This window comes from Aptenodytes forsteri, unplaced genomic scaffold (genome assembly GCF_000699145.1).
Source record: "Aptenodytes forsteri isolate BGI_AS27 unplaced genomic scaffold, ASM69914v1 Scaffold336, whole genome shotgun sequence".
NCBI classification, from domain to species: Eukaryota; Metazoa; Chordata; class Aves; order Sphenisciformes; family Spheniscidae; genus Aptenodytes; species Aptenodytes forsteri.
The window spans coordinates 6,210,341-6,231,192 of record NW_008794911.1 but is presented as its reverse complement, the minus strand read 5'-3'; the positions used below and the strand labels follow the sequence as shown (position 1 = coordinate 6,231,192).

Here is a 20,852-nt window from a genome sequence, read left to right as displayed (position 1 = left end):
AAGTTTATCTGTGACTCGGAGGGGTCTGTTTGTTTGTTTGCTAACTAGGCTGAGCTCTGCAGCTGCCCTTTTGGAAACAATTTGCATATTGCCGAAGTTTTTCTGAAGAGTCACCATGAAAAGACTATTATTCCTCTAAAAATACCTACTCATGCTACTTTTTGCTTAGCAAAACAACAGGAAAGCAAACACTTAGGCTAATACAATGAAAATGTGAGTGGAAATTGGGGGGGGTGTTGGTGGGGGGCATCCCACAGATTTGGGGAAAGTTTATCTGTGACTCGGAGGGGTCTGTTTGTTTGTTTGCTAACTAGGCTGAGCTCTGCAGCTGCCCTTTTGGAAACAATTTGCATATTGCCGAAGTTTTTCTGAAGAGTCACCATGAAAAGACTATTATTCCTCTAAAAATACCTACTCATGCTACTTTTTGCTTCACAACACAACAGGAAAGCAAACACTTAGGCTAATACAATGAAAATGTGAGTGGAAATTGGGGGGGGTTGGTGGGGCTGCCCTTTTGGAAACAATTTGCATATTGCCGAAGTTTTTCTGAAGAGTCACCATGAAAAGACTATTATTCCTCTAAAAATACCTACTCATGCTACTTTTTGCTTAGCAAAACAACAGGAAAGCAAACACTTAGGCTAATACAATGAAAATGTGAGTGGAAATTGGGGGGGGTGTTGGTGGGGGGGTTGGTTTTGGTTTGGGGTTTTTTTTGTTGTTTTGTTTTTCTCTGATAAGATACCTGGTACAACTGTTTACCTGGTTCGTCAATGCCAAAATCTAGGCTTCTGCAAACCTAATGGCTATTTAAAAAACCTCTGCTTTCATCCAGCTGTTGATTGGATTAGCACCTTGGAAACCTGTTAATGTCGAGCTGGGTGCTGCGATCAAGCTTGCCAAAGTCACGTTAAGGGTAAAGAGGAGAGTGGTTTCCTATATAATCTCCTTTTTAATCACATTGCCACCCTAAAGCTCCCGAGTTGTTCTAAAATTTCACTCCTCCTGTTATATGAACATCCCCCATGGCTGTAGATGCCATAGCAATGCCCAGTTAGCTCTAAACAACAACAACAAAATTCTAGTCAACATTGGGTTTGTCTTTTAAATGCAAACATAGCAGTGGATGTCGGTGACTACTGTAAGAGCTGATAGCTCTCCTTGTATAGTAATTGTGGGAGAGCACAGTTTTACAGCATTTAAGTGTAAATTGTGTGTGTAGTGGGCAAATGGCCAAGCACTGCAGGGCCCGTGCCAAAGATGGGAGAGGACGTCAGGACTAGACTTGGCAGTTGCCAGGCTGTGAAGTGTCCGTGGCCCTTACAAAAGGAATCAACAATTCCTGCTTGATAGCCCCTTAATGAATACATGGTCTCTTTCCTTTTTTCTTTGTTAAAATAAATTCCTTCAGGTTTTCATAAGCGCCAAATATACATGCCAAACAATTAATTGCAATTAGTTTGGTCTTTCCATAAAAATTCTACCCTTAAATAATTAATTTTAACATCAATATAACATTGTGTAGCATTCTTAGAGCAGCATTTTGTGCTTTCTTCAACATCATTCAAAATAATGACATTGCTTAGACATCTGGAGAAAACTTCATAGATAAGAAATTTTCACATTTACCAGCTGTGGCCACTCTGCCAACTGAGGTCCCTACTGATGGTGCATTTCTGGGAGTGCTTCTGATTTTCTAATTGTGTGACCCATACATTTCATTTTGGTCTGTTAATTATGAAACAAGACAATCTGTATTCCCTTTTGGCAAATTACAATCAAATTTGCCAATGTCAGCAGTTTTACTTCATGCTAAAATTTAACATTTCACATTTTGCCTTTGTTCTGAGTCAGTTTTAAAGATTTTAAGTGAAATGAAAATTTTATGGAAATAACCTTTCAACATTTTTTTCTATTACCTTATTTCCTAGCACTCAAGAAGTAGTAGTACGTCACAAGGACATAATATACCATCTCAAATCATGTCCTAACAGGACATGTGATGTCGTTCTGACTATTTCAACAAGATTAGAAGATAAGCAGTTAGCAATATCTGTGTATAAATTTGAATATTGAAATGAATTGTTCCTTTTATTGGCACAGTGAGGCCTGAGCTTTCCATATTCAAAGTATAAATCGAATGAAAACATAAAGATATTTCTCCTTTTGGATTTAAAATTCTCTTCAGCATTAAATGAATGAAGAGATAAAAAAATATTGGAAAAAATGGTAAACCATAACACACCAGAGCATCCCACAGATTTGGGGAAAGTTTATCTGTGACTCGGAGGGGTCTGTTTGTTTGTTTGCTAACTAGGCTGAGCTCTGCAGCTGCCCTTTTGGAAACAATTTGCATATTGCCGAAGTTTTTCTGAAGAGTCACCATGAAAAGACTATTATTCCTCTAAAAATACCTACTCATGCTACTTTTTGCTTAGCAAAACAACAGGAAAGCAAACACTTAGGCTAATACAATGAAAATGTGAGTGGAAATTGGGGGGGGTGTTGGTGGGGGGGTTGGTTTTGGTTTGGGGTTTTTTTTGTTGTTTTGTTTTTCTCTGATAAGATACCTGGTACAACTGTTTACCTGGTTCGTCAATGCCAAAATCTAGGCTTCTGCAAACCTAATGGCTATTTAAAAAACCTCTGCTTTCATCCAGCTGTTGATTGGATTAGCACCTTGGAAACCTGTTAATGTCGAGCTGGGTGCTGCGATCAAGCTTGCCAAAGTCACGTTAAGGGTAAAGAGGAGAGTGGTTTCCTATATAATCTCCTTTTTAATCACATTGCCACCCTAAAGCTCCCGAGTTGTTCTAAAATTTCACTCCTCCTGTTATATGAACATCCCCCATGGCTGTAGATGCCATAGCAATGCCCAGTTAGCTCTAAACAACAACAACAAAATTCTAGTCAACATTGGGTTTGTCTTTTAAATGCAAACATAGCAGTGGATGTCGGTGACTACTGTAAGAGCTGATAGCTCTCCTTGTATAGTAATTGTGGGAGAGCACAGTTTTACAGCATTTAAGTGTAAATTGTGTGTGTAGTGGGCAAATGGCCAAGCACTGCAGGGCCCGTGCCAAAGATGGGAGAGGACGTCAGGACTAGACTTGGCAGTTGCCAGGCTGTGAAGTGTCCGTGGCCCTTACAAAAGGAATCAACAATTCCTGCTTGATAGCCCCTTAATGAATACATGGTCTCTTTCCTTTTTTCTTTGTTAAAATAAATTCCTTCAGGTTTTCATAAGCGCCAAATATACATGCCAAACAATTAATTGCAATTAGTTTGGTCTTTCCATAAAAATTCTACCCTTAAATAATTAATTTTAACATCAATATAACATTGTGTAGCATTCTTAGAGCAGCATTTTGTGCTTTCTTCAACATCATTCAAAATAATGACATTGCTTAGACATCTGGAGAAAACTTCATAGATAAGAAATTTTCACATTTACCAGCTGTGGCCACTCTGCCAACTGAGGTCCCTACTGATGGTGCATTTCTGGGAGTGCTTCTGATTTTCTAATTGTGTGACCCATACATTTCATTTTGGTCTGTTAATTATGAAACAAGACAATCTGTATTCCCTTTTGGCAAATTACAATCAAATTTGCCAATGTCAGCAGTTTTACTTCATGCTAAAATTTAACATTTCACATTTTGCCTTTGTTCTGAGTCAGTTTTAAAGATTTTAAGTGAAATGAAAATTTTATGGAAATAACCTTTCAACATTTTTTTCTATTACCTTATTTCCTAGCACTCAAGAAGTAGTAGTACGTCACAAGGACATAATATACCATCTCAAATCATGTCCTAACAGGACATGTGATGTCGTTCTGACTATTTCAACAAGATTAGAAGATAAGCAGTTAGCAATATCTGTGTATAAATTTGAATATTGAAATGAATTGTTCCTTTTATTGGCACAGTGAGGCCTGAGCTTTCCATATTCAAAGTATAAATCGAATGAAAACATAAAGCTCCTTCTCCTTTTGGATTTAAAATTCTCTTCAGCATTAAATGAATATAAAAAAATATATCTAGGAGAAGAACTCAGTGTTAATGAAGAGTTTTCTCCTTTTGGATTTAAAATTCTCTTCAGCATTAAATGAATGAAGAGATAAAAAAATATATCTAGGAGAAGAACTCAGTGTTATAAATGAAGAGTTTATTTTTATATATATATATATATATACAGTCACATGTATTTCTGTATTCCTTATAAAATCTTGTATGTTTGCTTACTGCTTCATGCCTTCATTTAATAAATAATAATGTAATAAGTCTCTACTTGAAGGAACTTGTTTGATCTTTTTAAGAAGAGAATTATTTGAGAATTTTCAGGAATTTGGAAAGTTATCTGTCCTAATTATACCCAATTCATAAGTGGATTACCCCGTTAAAGAGAAATGCATGGTACTGGGACGATCACTTTTATTTTTTGAGAAAGACATAATATAAAGGCCATGACTGAATTTGCAAGTGTAATGATAGCTATATTGACCCAGTGAGAATTTATTACAGTAATAGACCAAATGCATCAACAGATTTTACACTATGAATGTAACACTGCAGTCAAAATCTGTACTTACGCTCCAGCTGTACTGACCAAGGTTAAGCGTGGGTACAGAAAACTAACAAGAAAAATAAGAGATCTAGAGGCACTACCTAATTTAACTAAGGAGTTTCTACCTGCAAGTAAAGGAAAATAACAAAAAACCTCATATTTACAGAGCAGTGTTTCTTACTTGAAGGACCCAGTCTCTTGAAGATGGTACACTTCTAATACTACAGAAAATAAGACATGTATGGTCTTGAAGAAGAAGGAGCTCAAATATGATCACATATGACCGCTAGCAGTGTGAAAAGTATGACTTCATATTATAAGAATACGTCATAAAAGCTAATATAATAAGTGATAGGGTAGTTGGTAAATATTTGTCAAGCATGTCATTAAAACAGGAAATGATTTTTCAAACAAACGGGTTTGTAAACGTGCCAAGTAAGGAGGAGGAGAAAAGGAAGAAAGAATAAATAGGTGGGGAAATTATTAACATGACATCTCACTTTTATTAGTTTCTCATGAAAGATGAGGAATTGGGGGCTACAGTAGCATATATTACATACATATATTACTGAAGCTCTTCCATATTGCAGTGGAAGGAGATGGAGACCTGCAGAATCTCAGAAGCTCTTGGGAAAAGATCCATACTGTTTTCCAGAGCAACCCCAAAAACTCGTGTAACCCAGGGAGCAGATGTAGTTTCCTTAGCTGTCATGAATGGACAATGCACGTCCATGTGGCCCTATTTTCCTTGAATAGTCAACGTATTTCTACTGTAGTTTCATCATAGTTTTTATCTAATTTTGAATTTTTTTTCCTCTTAAAGTGGTTGAATACATTCTTAGCTCATATAAAAATACTCAGTAGTTTATAAAATGAATTAGTTGCAATTGTATGCTCCCCCTTTTCCTGGATTGCTCTGTCAGGCTCTGAATTTTTTTCCATATTCAAGAAGCAAAGAAGCTCCCAACCTCTGCTTTCCACAGAAAATTTATATGACCATGTCTGTCCCACTGGGAAAATAAATGTAATGTTGAGTTTGATTCATGTGATTTGTCAATATAATTAAAATAAATTGAATCATCATGATTTTTTGGATATGCGTTGGGACTGTGGCCAACACAAGACATGACCAGCACTGTAAATGATCTCCGTGGCCTGGAAGATGAAATTCCAATTTTAGCAATTCTGGCCTGACCCAAAAGGCATCTTGCCCTCTTAGGGGAGACAGGAATTATGTTTCTGTGCTTCATGACATTTTTTTAATAGGGTGAGGACCAGTTAGGCAGCATCCCTTCTGGACAGCAGAATGAACAGTAGTGAAAGTGATGCCATGCCACTTGGTCAGTGGAAAATATGATGCGTTAACTGTGAAAGTGCTGCACAAAGCTAAGACCCACACTGTCCATTGTGTGATTGCCGTATCAGGCTTAATGGCTGGTTTGTTTGTTTTTCTCTTATTTAAAGGTAGTGTTGCTTTGGGGTTGGTTTATGACACTGTGCCTTGCTTGGCGGCAGAGTGGCACCGAGGAACTGCAGCGCTGGTGGGGAAGAGTTTGAAGGTGCCCTTTCTGAAGGAGGTTGGGTATTGGGGCACCCCGGAGTGTCCTGGGGGCTGGGGCTCTGGGGGGTGGTGTGTCATCATAGTCTCAGCTTTCACCAATGCTGTGATAACATCAATGGTTTCAACCACAGGCCAGTGTTGTTTCAACCATAATAGGATGTAAACTCAACACTAAAGTTCTGTCCGCTTGTTGCTGCGCGTCTTTTGCCACTGTTTCCACTGGGGAGCTGTGTCAGAAGCTGTGGCAAAGGGAAATTTTAAAGAATAGCCAAATTTGAAAGTCTCTGGGGAAGTTACAGAGCTTCTGGGTATTTTTCTAACAGACAAGATTTTTCAAAAAACTCAAGAAAAGTTTGAGTGTATTTTCTTTTATTTTCTGCTCCTTTTGCTTTAGCTCAGTAGGCAGTTTGGTTTTGGAAGATCACTATAACATAGCAGATGTATTTGGACTCCTGTAAGCAAAATATCCCTCGGAGAGTAATTTTCTTTGTCAGTTCAAAGACAGCTTATTAAACTCTATGCTGTAACTATTACGGGCTTCAGGAAAGAAAAAACATTTTGAAAGTTAAAATTTACCTTTATTTTAAACTGTTAGTTTAGTGACAACTATTGTTTGCTCTAATAGTGGTTAAATGTAGGCTGCTGCATCACTTGTGACGGGGCAATTTGGTTCTTACAAAGACACAAACCCAGGCAGGATTCGGTCCTTCCTGGGACATGGTGACATACTAGGACACGTGCATGACCACTGTTCTCAACTGTAATTTCTATTCTCTATTTTTCTTCTAACTGTGAATTTATATCGAAGGCAGGCACTGCAGTCAGCTACAGTGATCTTTTTCAACTAGGATGTTGCATGTCTGTCAGTGAATCGTAAATGCCCTAGAAAACCATGCCTTAGCATGTTATTCCCACATCAGTTTATGAAAGGATAGAGGGAGGCTCTGAAAAGCAGAATATAGAAATTCTATGTTTTGTTTGGCTTTTGCCATATTAGGATCTAATATTTATGTGTTAAGTGGTATGTTGCAGTTATTCTTTGCTTCTTTCCTCTGCTAATGTCAGAAAAATACAAGCAGTAACTAGGGGGTTAAATTCCTGCTCAAGAGGCATATTTTTGGATTTACGTTTTTGTAAGAGAGCTCGGAGTGGAGCTCAGCGCTTTGCAGCGGAGGGAAGCGCTGCGTGACAGAACTGAGCGTCCGAGGGAAACGTGGCTCGTAGCAGACATACATGACGGGAACGAGACGCTGTACCAGCTCTTCCAGTTTCACAGGGATCTTGCGTTTTCCAGCTGTTTACCCTTGAGATGTAAAATGGCAATTTGGCATAGGCTAACAACCCGGTGTGATGTGAGCATCTGCGTAAAAGGCTGCACATATGGAGCATGCCCAGTGATATGAACAGCCTGTTACCCCACCCCCAGCCAATCTAGGAAGAGATGAAATGAACTTTGCACTTGCAAATGTCACTGAATACATTTTGCGCAGGATTTTAAAAGGTTCTCTTATAAGCACTATTTTTAACAGCCAAATCCGCCCCCCAAAACAGAAAGGAAAAAGCCCTAGGTATTTTTCTGTGATCGATCTCAGTTCATGATCAATTGAAGCATCTCTCACGACATTTACCTGAAGCCTGGCTTATTTTACCTTTTTATCATTCAAGTTGAGATTTTTGGAGGTGGTGTGGATTTTTTGATTTGTTGGTGGGGTTTTTTGGTTGTTTTTTTTTTTTTAACTGGCATGAGAAAATTTGAGAATTTAATTGCAGTAGAATACTTGGAAACAGTGAGGCTGCAAGCTTGAAAGGCAGAGGGAAGAGAAGGAAGGCTCTCACAGCAGAGCATGGATAGGAAAGGAGCAGTGATTCTGCGGTGCTCAGTGTGCACATGTTTTATGAGATCAGTGCCGGGCGCTGCAGCTGCGGACAATAACTGAGCTGTCTGGCTAATGAAGGCCACCTGGATCAGGCTTCTGAAAAGAGCCAAAGGAGGACGTCTGAAGAATTCTGATATCTGTGTAAGCCCTACGTTTTCATTATCGGCATATATTACATGTATTGCAGAGAGGGAGAGAAAAAAAGACGGTGAGGAGAGGACAGCTGTTTTCGTTCTGATTGAATTGGCAGAACTCTATTTTGTATGCAGGGAGATGCAGAGGGAAAGCAGAGCTGTCATTATTTATAGAGCTGTTCTGGCATTGTGGCTGCTTCCATTGTGGCGATACGGGGACATGTGTTGAGTCCAGACGGATTTTATTAGTTGGAAGTTGATTTGTGGTCATTTGCATGTTTTGCTGAAGGGCAGAGATGGATACGAGCCATTTGCAGTTCTGATGGGGAAAGTGTGTCAGGTAAAGAGGTTGCCCTAAAATAAAAATGGATAGCAGAGGTTAAATCTGTTAGCAGTGATACTGTGTAATGGTAATTATTGATACTGAATTTGCATTTTTATTATAAAAAGTCTGTTTCCTTGCTAATACTGTCACTGTTCAGAGTTCTAATTTTTATGAGCCATCCTTGAAGCTGCTGTGTGTCCTTCAGCCCTGCACTGCACCACTGCTGTAACTCTACAGAGCAACTGACTCTGCGTGCTGAAAAGCACACAAATAAGAGCATGGGGATGGTGCAGGAAATAAAACACTGGGGAAGACACCTGCACTTTTGGAAAGTCTCCAGAAGAAAACACTTACCTAGACATAATTTTTCTAAGTGACTTTCCCTTTTGGGCAGTTATTCTCTTTTCAGGGATAGAGAAGTAAGAGAAAAGGCAAAGTGCATAACCACTTCTACTTCTTTTTTTTTTTTTTTGAACACTGAAACAACTTGTGGTATTATTTTTCCTTTTCTTGTACAGGGTTCGGCGGACTCCTACACCAGCCGTCCATCCGATTCAGATGTATCTCTGGAAGAAGACAGGGAAGCAGTGCGGAGAGAGGCAGAGCGACAGGCCCAGGCACAGCTGGAAAAAGCAAAGGTAAGGTGTTACTTCATGTCACAGACTCATAAAATGTTCAGCTTTAAAGGACTGTCGTCTCATCTGTTTATGTTTTTAATGTGTTAACATATAGCACAAGACCTCTTATAAAGATTTTCCTGACAACAGTAGAAAATATATTTTCCAGGAAAAATCACTTAGAATTGGTTTTCCGTAAAAGGCACTTGATTGGTTTGCATATTTCAGAATAATCTTATTTAAATGTGTGCATTTTTTTCTCTTATTGAGTATACCTGTTTATTTGCAGTGTATAGGGTCAAAGCTTTGAGTTCTTACTGAAGACGTTTGTGGAAGTTTGCCCATGGATCGCTACGGCACTCAAAACTTACAGTTCTACAAATCAGCCCTCAAACATCCTATTCATCTTCCTTCAATGAAGGATCGATCCCTAAAAGTCATATGTAAATAGGGAGAATCTGTTTACAAAGGTCTTTTTTGCCTGAAGACTTCACTGGCTTTCTTTACAGTTTGTGTGTTAAATGACCCCATGAGTAATATGCTCTAGGACTTGTTAAGACTTCTCCTTCTATCTCCATACTCCTGGCAGATAGTGACAGTTCAGTGAGGAAATACTAAATGAGCTTTGGGTTCTTGCTGTGTGTTTATATATTTTCCACGAGATGCATTTAGGACTGTGAGGGTTTTAGCAGTGAAAGGGTATGGGCTTGTTTTTCTTTCATCCGTGCTGTATCTTTAAGTACTATTGCACCTGTAAAAATCATGCTCATCTTATTTGTTATCATTTGTTTATCACGTCGTTCCAGTTTTTCTTTTCTTTTATGCTATCTGCCAGATCTGGGTGTATCACTGTTTTCCAAGATCTGTTTTCCTTTTTCATTTCTCATCTTTAAATATTTAAATACACCGTTGAGATCCCTCCTCAGATCTACCTGATCTACGTTTCTCTCTCACTTTCTCTCCGACTCCCCTCCTCCATTTTGCCTTGTTTTTTATTTCCCTATCTCCCTTCCATCTCCCATTCTGTTTCCTTTTCCGCTGCCAGCTTTGCGTCTGCCCATTTACGCCACCTGTTTTACAAGGGTTCTTCAGAAATTCAGGAGTCCAGGTCATTGAGCTATGCACCTGATCATATGGCGAGGGCCAGCTCCATAAATAATGCAGTACTGTAACACACAAGCAGACAGCTTCATCAGGCCAGAACACTTGAACAGGGAAGCCAAAGATTTTTTTTTTTTTTTAAATGTAATTGTTGACTGATACTTAATAAGAGCTCCTAAAGCAGCTTTTTAATGAGATGCTGGAACTTGCCAAGAGATCCTGAACATCTCTTTGAAGTCAGGTCCTGCTGTCCTGGGATCAGTATAGCAGAAACTCGACAGAAGCAGCCCGCTTCTTCCCTTCCACCTTGTCTCTTAGAGATGTTGCTGATTGTAATCAGAATTTCAGTTTTATCAGGGTTGCTTTTTGCTAGTTTGAGATTTCTTTGCTCCTAGGAAAGATGATAAAGGCTGCCCTGAAATTCAGGTGAAGTGTTGAATTTTATCAGTAAATGCACAATCTTTAAAAGAAGAGTTGAAGTAATAATATCTTGCAGACTAATCAGGGTAGCAGTACAGCACTTACTGTTGAACTGGTGCATCTCTTAGCGATGAGTAAATCTATGCGAGTGTTGCTATGGGAATTTGGCTTACTGATGCTGGCTTGAATGCACGGACAGCCCTTATGTAATATTCATGACCTCTAGCACAGCTGCCATTGTAGTTTGTAGAGAAACTGCTAGCAGACCCTGACTTTTTAAAACTGTATTTCTATACATCAAAGCAACGTTCTCACTCCAGCTGGCATAAGATGTAGTCTCTAGGTCTGACACCGTCTGAGACTGTAAGACAACTTGCGAACAGTCAAAGTAGCAAAGGCACTGCCAGAATCAACCTGCTATAACAATGGGTAATTCCAGTCATATAGAAAACACAAAATGAATTATTTAAATCATTTGTGCTTTAAAATGAATTAAAGCTGGAACTACATTAGAAGTTTTGTTTCTTGAGTCAAATGTTAAAATCATTCCAGGCTGTAATGTATGGAAATCGTTTTATGTAGAGGCTATAACAGTGTAATGTTTAGTCTAGTCTAATATTTAAATTAATAATATTAAATAAATTATTATATGCATTTGGGGCTTACGTTTGAAATAAATGTTTAAAAAGATGTAAATTAAACCTAACGCAGTAGATCTAAAATATGACAGGTGCGCTTTTCTGCCTTTATTGGTGACTCAGTTCTTCACCTCCCTGAAACACAGTAAAATTAATGAAGCGGTAACTTGTGTTGGCGCTGCCCGGCTCCTGTGTGCACCCAGACCTGTTTCCCGCAGGCAGCAGGCTTTGCTGCCGGCTCTCCATGGCTGCCTCGCCTTCGCCCTGACTGGCTGTCAGGCAGAGCCAAGTGACGCAGCTGCTTTAACTTTTTGCCTTTTAATATTGTGAGTGGAAGTGTTGATCCTAAATAAAGTCATTACAATTGTATTTGTCACAGGAATTAGAAGAGGATGACATACATGAATAATGCAGCGGTGGAGGGAAAATGATAGTGAATTAAGGGTAGATAAAAAACTGTTGAACTGTGTCACGCACTTAATGAAAACAGTTTAATGACACCCATTTTCCTTCCTTACGGCTAGGGAAAACACCTTAAACCGAAGAGAAAAATATAGTAATAAAGCACACAGTGGCAAATTGTTAGGAGGATATTAAGATTTTTAAATTTGGATTTTTATGGATTCTAAGTGTTTGTGTAACATGAAGCCAGAATACAATATGCGTACCTGATACGTATCCAAACAGGGAAAATAAAAACAAAAAAGCTTGTAAGAAAATACACATTCTGGCCATTTTTATTTATTTATTTATTTACTTATTTATTTTTTACAAGCATTGCTTCTCTGGCAAATGGTTAAGCATATTCTGCTGACTCACTCTGGCATGTGACTTACTGTAAGGAAGGTGGGACCATGGGCGCATGTACTGAGTCGTCCAGGGACAGAAAATTAAGAGGCAACTGATGAGGCTACCTGCAGGCCAGCAGCTATTCCCAGCGGAAACAAATCTTCAGATGAAGCTGTTAAGCTCAAAGCTGAGATAAAGTGTTCGTGGTTAGAACAGTTTAGCAATGCAAATGCAGAGAGGGTGATTTTTGTTGGGGTTTTGTTTGGTTGGTTGGTTTGGGTGGGGGTTTTTTGGTTTTTTTTAAAAAGAAAAAAACCTTCAAGGCATTGAGGATTTCCTGGGAATCCTCCTCATAGTCCGTAGCATGTGGCTATCTCTAGGATAGAGACCTGCATTGTGGCTGAGTAGGGCCCACTAATAATGTCCAAATCTAAGGACTTGTACTGGTATTTTACTGAATTTCCTATTTCCATAAAAACATGAATTTTAAGCATTCACAAGCCAAAAAATAAATAAGAAGCCCAATGACATTAATTGCTTTTGTTGTTAATATTTTAAAAATTGTCATTTCTACAGAAAAAAGCTTTTTAGTTTTGAAGGGTGAGGATTAAAAATAAATGATAGTAAGTAAAGATATTTTTTTGTCCATTCCCTGCAAGTATTCAATTAATTATCTCTTAAAATATCGCACTGAGTGAGAGGGATGAGATCAAAGGAAAACTGTGAGGTACAAGTATTAGTGAGACCTTAAAATTTAGTACTAAATGAGCTAAAGTTTGTACATAAGAAAGGGGACTTCAGTAATGATTTTTTGGCCCTCTCCAATGCTGGTAAAATCAATTCAAATATTCTGTTGATTTATTTTTCCTCAAGCACATCATGCGTTATGAACTAGTTTTTGACTGAAATACCATTAGTCAGGTGGTCTGTAAAGCTCTTTCTCCTCCTCTGCAAGAGTAACTTCTTTCTTCTCTTCAGTCTATTCTCTTCAAATTTTTAGATTTTGTCTCTTTTTTTTCTCCTGTGGCTTTAGAGGTCCTTATGCAGAAACAATTTCAAATGAGATATATAGAATATTTTCAGCATTTTGGAAAATGAAATTGGTTTTTTTCAGCTGTTTCTAGTACCTTGGTTACTTAACGTACCAGTTTAATAATCCAGGTTCTGTTTCTCACCTGGGACTAAGGGACAGTGCTATGCTCTTTGTTCTCTGTTAAGGATTGCTCTCAAGATCCTTTGGGCCTGAAACTTCTTAAGTGGCTGTCAAAGTTGGATTGTGGCCTTCCAGAAGTCAGTAATTGTGTCCATAGTAGGAAATCTCAGTTTCTCTCAGCTCTGCTTTGTTTGCAGTCCACCTAATGCTCTACTGCTAGCATCCCTTTTAGGAGCTTGTTAAAACTTGAAATATCCATAGTCCTAGTGTAAAAATGATTCAGATAGCATTTTAAGTTAAGATGGTGAACCACTGAAATTTTGATACCAGACATCCCTTTGTTGGCTCTTAGGCAATAATATAAGCTGTTGTGTTTCACTTTCTTGATGTGTGCTGTAGTAGTGGTGATGGCTTGTGACTGTGAGTAATAATGCAATGTCTTAAGCGTATTGCATTGCCTCCATGCATGGGCTGGGGGGACAGCTTTGAAATGTGTAGCAGGCTGGGATAATGCCTACATATCCCTGCAAGATATGCCTTCCTCATGAAGGCATGAGAAAGATTGTCAGATGTAATTATCCAGTGCAGTGTGCCAAGACTAGTTATTTAAGTATTTATTCACTCTCAGACAGGTTTCACAGCCTCTGAATGACCCCATGCTGCGAGCAGGCAGCTGCAAGGCTAGTTAAGGTATGTCTACTTAAGCTGCAGTAGCATTTTTGACAGACCAGAAGTGCCCATCACTTTGATGTGTGTCCTTATATTATGTCAGCTTGTTCCATCATGGAGACTCTTTCTATTTTCTCTCAACTACGAGAATGTCATGGTGCTGAACAACACCCAAAGCTATAGCAACGTAGGATGGTACTTTGTGTTAGCTGTTGTGTATGGTAATATTTTTTGTATTGATTTCTTCTCATTTGCCCTTTTGTTTTAGAATACTTCCACTGCATGTTATCATTTAGGTAGCTAATGTTGCGTGTCAGAGTTGCTGGGATTACATGGGAGCTGGCACAGTGGTCTAGCTGGAAATAAATGAGTTGTCGATCCAGAAGTACAGTTGCAAATCTGGTTGTTGCTTAGCTGGAGGCGAGTTCTGCATTGCTGGATCTGCTCAAATCAGGTTACAGATACTCTTTTTCTTCATTTTCTTTGTTCATTTCTGCTGCTTTTTCTTAGGACTGTAACATTGGGATGTAAAGCCGTTCCCTTTATACTGCTGTCTGTGACCTATAGTTTTTTCTTGTTTATATTCGTGATCTATTTTGTCTTCAATTTAAGTGTATACACTTGTTCTACACTAGTGCCCGTCATTAAGTTGGTTATTTCCCTGAACAGTTTATCCGTTCTCACGGTTGGGCTGCATTGTTTGGGGGCTCGAATTGTTTCTTCCAGCAGGGTCTCATGTAACCTGGAATCAAATGCTCCAGAAATAATACCGTATCTAATTGAAAAACATCTGTCATCTCCCATTCATACTGTGATTACAGAGTGATCCAATCTGTTTCATAAGTATCCTTTCCTCTTCTGCTTCCTGCCTGTGAGTGGGGAAGAAAAGAGTGGTGGGATATTAACAGAGCCTAAATTTAGATACTTAACTGTAGGTAGGTCCTAGAGTATCCTGACGTTCTTTAAATAATCAGCAGAAAGAGATAAATTGTCTCTGAGGAACAGAGAGACAATACTGAGAAAAAGTCCTGAGGACAAGCATAGCTCTTCTGCCTGCTCTCACCTGCTGCTTTCACATGCGCCTGCTCGCTTCCTTGACAAGATGTCTTTGCTCTGACTTTATCTGCATGTTTAAATTCCTGCATAAAGGGCAGTAACACAAACATTACTTTTTGTTTGTAAAACAAAACCTGTTCTTTATTAAAATAAGTGTTGAAGATAACCAAAGTAAGCGTTGTAAGCCAAGTACAAACACCTGCATGCATCTTAAATCCTTGTCTGGACTTTTTCCTCCTCCTCCCTCGGGTCTCCGTGGCACACACGACCTGCTAGCTGTCAGACTCTGCTGCATGGCTGGCACTGCAGAGGTTACAGCAGAGGTTCCCAAACTGTGATGCGCCTGTTGCTGGCCAGTTGTACGTGGTGACAGCCGCATGCTATCTCCTACCTGTGGCTGCTGAGCCGAGCTGCAGGGTAAGTGTGCTCAGGCCAGCCTTTGCTGTGCCTTGGGCGGCGGTGACCGATGGGTCCGGATGCTGGTGTGGGGGTCAGCGGATGCTACGGAGGGTTGTAGGAATCATATGGGAGGATGAGAAGCAGCTTTGGGGATGCTCTCTGTGACCGGTGGGGAGTGAGTGTGGTTGATGGACCCTGGGAAAAGAGGAATTAAGGTATGCCTTTGCAGGCTGCTCAGGCTGGCACAAAAGTGAGCACTTTCACTGATGTTAGATATAGGAAGACGCTGCTGGTCACTCTAAGCAAAGTATTTTCCAGTTAAGACATACATGCCCTGGTTCATTAACTTTCTTGAGGTTTATTTATAGGGTCTGATTTACTTTTGCCAACATCCGAGACGGTATGCTGTAATCCAGAACTTCACTTTTCTCAGCAGCTGGTCCGGCTATCTGAATGCCTTTTTTTTTTTTTTTTTTTTAAGCGGATAACGTATGTCTTTTTACTTAAAAGAGAATACTGATTCAAAAATAGAGGGGAAAATAGGATTTCAGGGCACAGGCCATTGTTAAAGGTAGCTAAATATTTGTAATCACCTTAAGGTAAATGCTGAGCTTTTTGCATCTGTAATATCTATTTTGGGGATAACTTAAATAATTTTATCTTTTCTACTCTAAGTGATTGATGTGTATTTCCCATTGCAATTCCAGCTTAATGTAGAATCTGTCTGGAGATTTTTTGGGGGTTTGTCTTTTTTTAAATCTTTTATTTTTCTAAAATGAAAACATTTTACAAGTACATGTTTAAAGGTAGGCATTACTGATGCAGGTTTGTACAAGCATTAGGGCTCTTAGTTATTCTTGAGTTCAGTAGACTACAGGATTTTAAATGTCTGTGGATCTGGACCTGTGTTTATATCTGTGTGTGCTTATACACATATGTACGCATTATATATATCCATATAGACATAGATGTGTATATATGGATATACATTTGTATTTATGTCTGCATGTATTAGATAACTGCACTGGTGACTTGAACTGGCCATTCATGTTCTACAGATGGTAACTTCCCATTGTAAATTGTTTATTTTGTACGCAGGGAGAACCGTTGTACCAAAGGATTAACTTGTGAGGAAATAGAAGGGTTTTATCAGAGAACAAAGTTATCCTGTAATCAGAGCTGGTAGTGGACTGCCATGGGCTTTTTGGAAGCAGGAATGAGATGGAGTAAGGACTTCAGTGCAGCTAACAGTGGCACACCTTGCAGAGATGCCCCAGCTAACACTGACCAACGTGATGTGGTGCAGGGGCTTGGAGAAAGACTAGTTTGGACAACAAAAGCGTTATGCTTTCTGCTGTTGTACCAAAGTGGCTATTTTCCAGCCAGTTCAGGAACTAACCTGATTTCTGTTAGACCAGACACCTGGCTGATGTGTGTTAATACGCAGGGAGGTACTTCTCATCTGCAACGAAAACAAACCCCAAGACACAGTTCTTGAGCCCTTGGCAAAGATCTGAATCCCCTCCCTCCTCACTAACACACTCTCCCAAAAAAACAGGAAGGAAAAAGAAAGAAAAAAGCAGGTATCTGTAGTTTCGGTTTTATACTTAATCAGGAAAAAAAAAAAAGGAAGGAAGCTTCAAAAATAATCTTTTTTTTTCATAATTGCAACTTGTTTTATAACATTACATACAAGATGCCAATGAGTTCTAACTATAGGTAGCAGTAGAGTGCTTTGGTACAAAAATTAGACTGAAGTTAGATGCCAATTCAAAAGTGTTTCCTTTGGAAAATTTAACATTAGTTACATAAACTAGACACTGGTTGTATAAAACATAAGAAAAATCAGTAGGAGGTCAAAATAAACCTGTGATACCTGGGAGGAAGATACTCTGTGTTCCCAGGTTAGGAACATTTTAAGTGCAAAACTCAGCTTGAACTATGAACAGTGTCTGGATTCTGCATAATTCATAGTATGAGAGAAATTAATTAAAAATAAAGATTCAGAGAGGCCCCCACTGATTTTTTTTCCTGCCATCTTTTCATCTATATTCTGTGTAAAGCCACTGCACACCCTAGAGCAAAAAATATAGCGTGAACTTCCCCTAACATTCACTTATGGAGCCTACAGAAACCTCTGAACACCTTCTCTGTACATTTAGCCTCCAACCCTGTATTGACATTTTCCTCCATCATTTCATAGTCACCTGGTTTGTATTTCCAAATACAATATGATACAGAATATTCAAATGCATAAACCCTCTATTTTATACCTTTAAAATCGATCCTAAAGTAAAATGTATGTGCTGAGATACATTTTGGGCTGTAACAAAATATCAAAGATTAAACAGACATTTATCTTTTGTGGAAGGATGGATAACCATTTACCCTTCTCCCTCCATTTCTGTGATGTCAATGTATACAATGGCGTTTAGTCATACCATTTTACAACTACCTAGTTTACTTTTGCTTACTTGATTGAACAAGTTCAGCTCTAATAGCAAGGAAGCAAGCAATCAAATACTTTTATTGGATCAGATATGAAATCTTAACATGTAAGTTTTAGGTGACATGCTTTAACATATATTTCCCACTGTTGCAGTTATTTTTCTTAAAAAAACCTTCTCCTCCTTGTTAAATAGATAAATATGGTATTTCCATCCAGGATTTTTTATTTAAATCCAAGTTTATTGATAGCAACACACATGCAAATGCTACCTAAGTTTTTTAAAGTGATACAATGTCAAGCGATACAACTGTGCAAACAATGCAGATGTTACTAATACTGCTGGAGAAAATCCAAGGGTTTCTCCCATTTTCTTTTTCTTTACTCTCCCCAGCTTTACTTTTACTTAGTCTCCTCCCTGCCCATATTTGGGTAATTTTAGTATACTGTAATTGTTATATTATTTTTTTTTTTTAATTCTTTTGGTTACCTCCAACAAGTGGCATTAAAATGTGAACTTCTCATTTGCTTATTCTTAGAGGGGATACTCCCTTCTTGCATCTTTTCTTGATGTTGGAATGTTTAGTGAAATAAAATTTTCACAACTTTCTAATGCTTATAAAACGATCTTTCTTTGCTAACAGCTTAACCCATTTTGGTTTATGAATGTAATTTTTTTTTCTTCTTTCTTCTTGGAAAAGTATGGTAGTACATTGATGATAAATAAAATATTTAAGATAAATATATGACTAAAGTACATACCAACAAGACTGTCCTTTATTCTCATTTTGGGAATCTTATCAGGTAGATACATATTTTCAAGGTGATTTATTGTTTATTATATCTGGAATCCAAAATCCAGTGATGCCTTGTTTTCAGTATTTGAACAGATCTGCGTTTGACAGGTATGGAAAGCGGGGATGCAGCCTGTGGTTTGGGTTTTTATTGTGCAAATATACTAGTGTTATTGATCTGCAAGCCATCCTTTTTCAGTGACTGAAGGAAAAGTGAAGGGAAAAATATCTTGAAAGGGAAGACGAAGGATCAAACTGCAGCTGCTTTGATTATTTTGACTGGAGATGTCAGAATGTTGAAGTGAGAGAAGAGATGCGCCTGCTGCTTCTTGACTCCATCCATTCTGGCAATTATTTGAAAAATGAGTTTTAAAAAGTTGTTGGATTCTAATATTTCACTTGTGGTAAAACAGACGAACACAAAGCACATGGGGTTACTGTAACTCCCGATCACCTCTGGCTGTCATGAGAGAAACACTTCCTGACTGAAATAAAAATGAGAAGAAACGCTGAGTACCTGCCATCTTGCGAATCAGCTGTGCACATTGCTTTTAATAATCAGCAGTAAGAAATGGCAGTAATTGGAAAGGCAAATGTATTTCTGACTTTAGTAGCAGCCAAATTACATCTGAAAGCATCCTTCCCAGAGGAGTTGTAAGGGAACTTACGACATTTATCCCAGCTCTTTCATTATTCTGACCCTTTATTCCCTTTTTGCAGCGAGGCAAGTGTCTCACCCACAAAGTACAAATTTCCTTGCCTTCTCCCCTGGTGTTTCCTGGTAGTTTAATCCAGTTGAGACGTAACACAGAGCCACCATGGAAGTGCTCTACTGTATTGCTTGTTGTTTTCTGCCTCTATAGTAGCCCCGGTGTGTTCAGTGAACCTGGTCTGGTGGGGGCTGAGCGTGGGCCTGCCTTCTCTTGCTGCCTCTCCTGGCGCTCAAGCAGCCTGCTGCAGGCAGAGGGATGTGACATTAGGTTCCCTGACAGGAAGGTGAGGAAGAGGCGTGTTTCTAGTGCCTGTCCTGGCTCTGCCGGCAGTGACCTGGGGACCCAGATAACTCCAGCAGCCTGTGACAAAGCAGATGGGTGCTTCCCTCTTGTGAGGATGAAGCCGTAGAGCTGTGCTGGTGTAGATGTGCTGCGTGTGTGAACTTAAATGCAGTTGAAACCCTTGCTTGTTCCTCAGAAAGGGAAAGGTTCCTTACTCCTACTTTTAAACTCTTCTCAGCATAAAATCACCAGATTAAATCACCCAGCATATAACTGTATCCTTGCTGTTTGCCTCCCATAGCAAGAGCTTATCTTGGCATTAGTCTCAGTGCTGGGTAAAATCTCCAAGGAAAGCTCTCAAACCAAGAGTTTCTCTTGAAAGCCCATGACTGAGGTACAGGCCTGAGGATGGGGGATGGTTAGGGAAAGGTAAACATGGCAAAATAGTTTTGGAAAGGAACAGACATAATGTAGATTGATTCACACAGCCTTGTTCTGTGAAAATCCGGTGGGAAGGAGGAGATACAGGGAGTTGAACCTTGACATTCTTGAGCAGGTTTGAAAGACTCAACTTTTACCTTGCATTTCTCAGACTCAACAGTCTTTCTCTCTCACCTTTTGATTGTGCTGCGTCTCTCTGGCAACGCAGTTCCATGGCAGTGGCTTTGGCTCCAAAGAATTAGTTTAAGAATTTTCCATCCGCAGCTGCTCAGTTCATTTGTTTTTTAGGGTTATTTCTAAGCCAGGTCAGTTAACCACAGTGAGTGCGGTGCAGCCTCTTGGGCAGCAGTGTGGCCATGTGTGCCATGGGGACGTGGATGGAGACTGAGGGCTCCATACCAGAAGACTGAAAAAGTAAGTGTACCTTTTTCAGCCAAGAAATCCATCTTCTCCTGTCTGGGCTAGGATCTTGCACTTAACCTACCGCTGATCCTAGTTTCTGATACAGCAGCACATGCTGTTGGTTGTTCATCAGTCACAAGTGAATTTAATTGCTCTTCAGGACTTTCCTTCAGAAGCTGTCTGATGTGAACAGGGACGCATCTACACTCCTGTTTCTTAATCCCAGATGTCCTGGTTTCAGCTGGGATAGAGTTAATTTTCTTCCTAGTAGCTGGTATTGTGCTGTGTTTTGGATTTAGGATGAGAATAATGTTGATAACGCACCGATGTTTTAGTTGTTGCTAAGCAGTGCTTACACTAGCCAAGGACTTTTCAGCTTCTCATGCCCTGCAGCGAGAAGGCTGGGAGGGGGCACAGCCAGGACAGCTGACCCAAACTGGCCAAAGGGGTATTGCATACCATGTGA

At 39.3% G+C, this 20,852-nt stretch overlaps 1 protein-coding gene across 1 annotated transcript in view; it reads left to right on the top strand.

Moving 5' to 3' along the window:
* Positions 1–7,607: 7,607 nt before the first annotated feature.
* Positions 7,608–20,852, top strand: part of CACNB2 (calcium voltage-gated channel auxiliary subunit beta 2) — a 90,124-nt gene continuing 76,879 nt past the window's right edge. The window contains exons 1-2 of the mRNA XM_009275233.2: positions 7,608–8,148; positions 8,985–9,104. Coding sequence (XP_009273508.1) covers positions 8,080–8,148; positions 8,985–9,104 — 189 coding nt within the window. The 5' untranslated portion in view covers positions 7,608–8,079. The remainder of the gene's footprint in view (positions 8,149–8,984; positions 9,105–20,852) is intronic.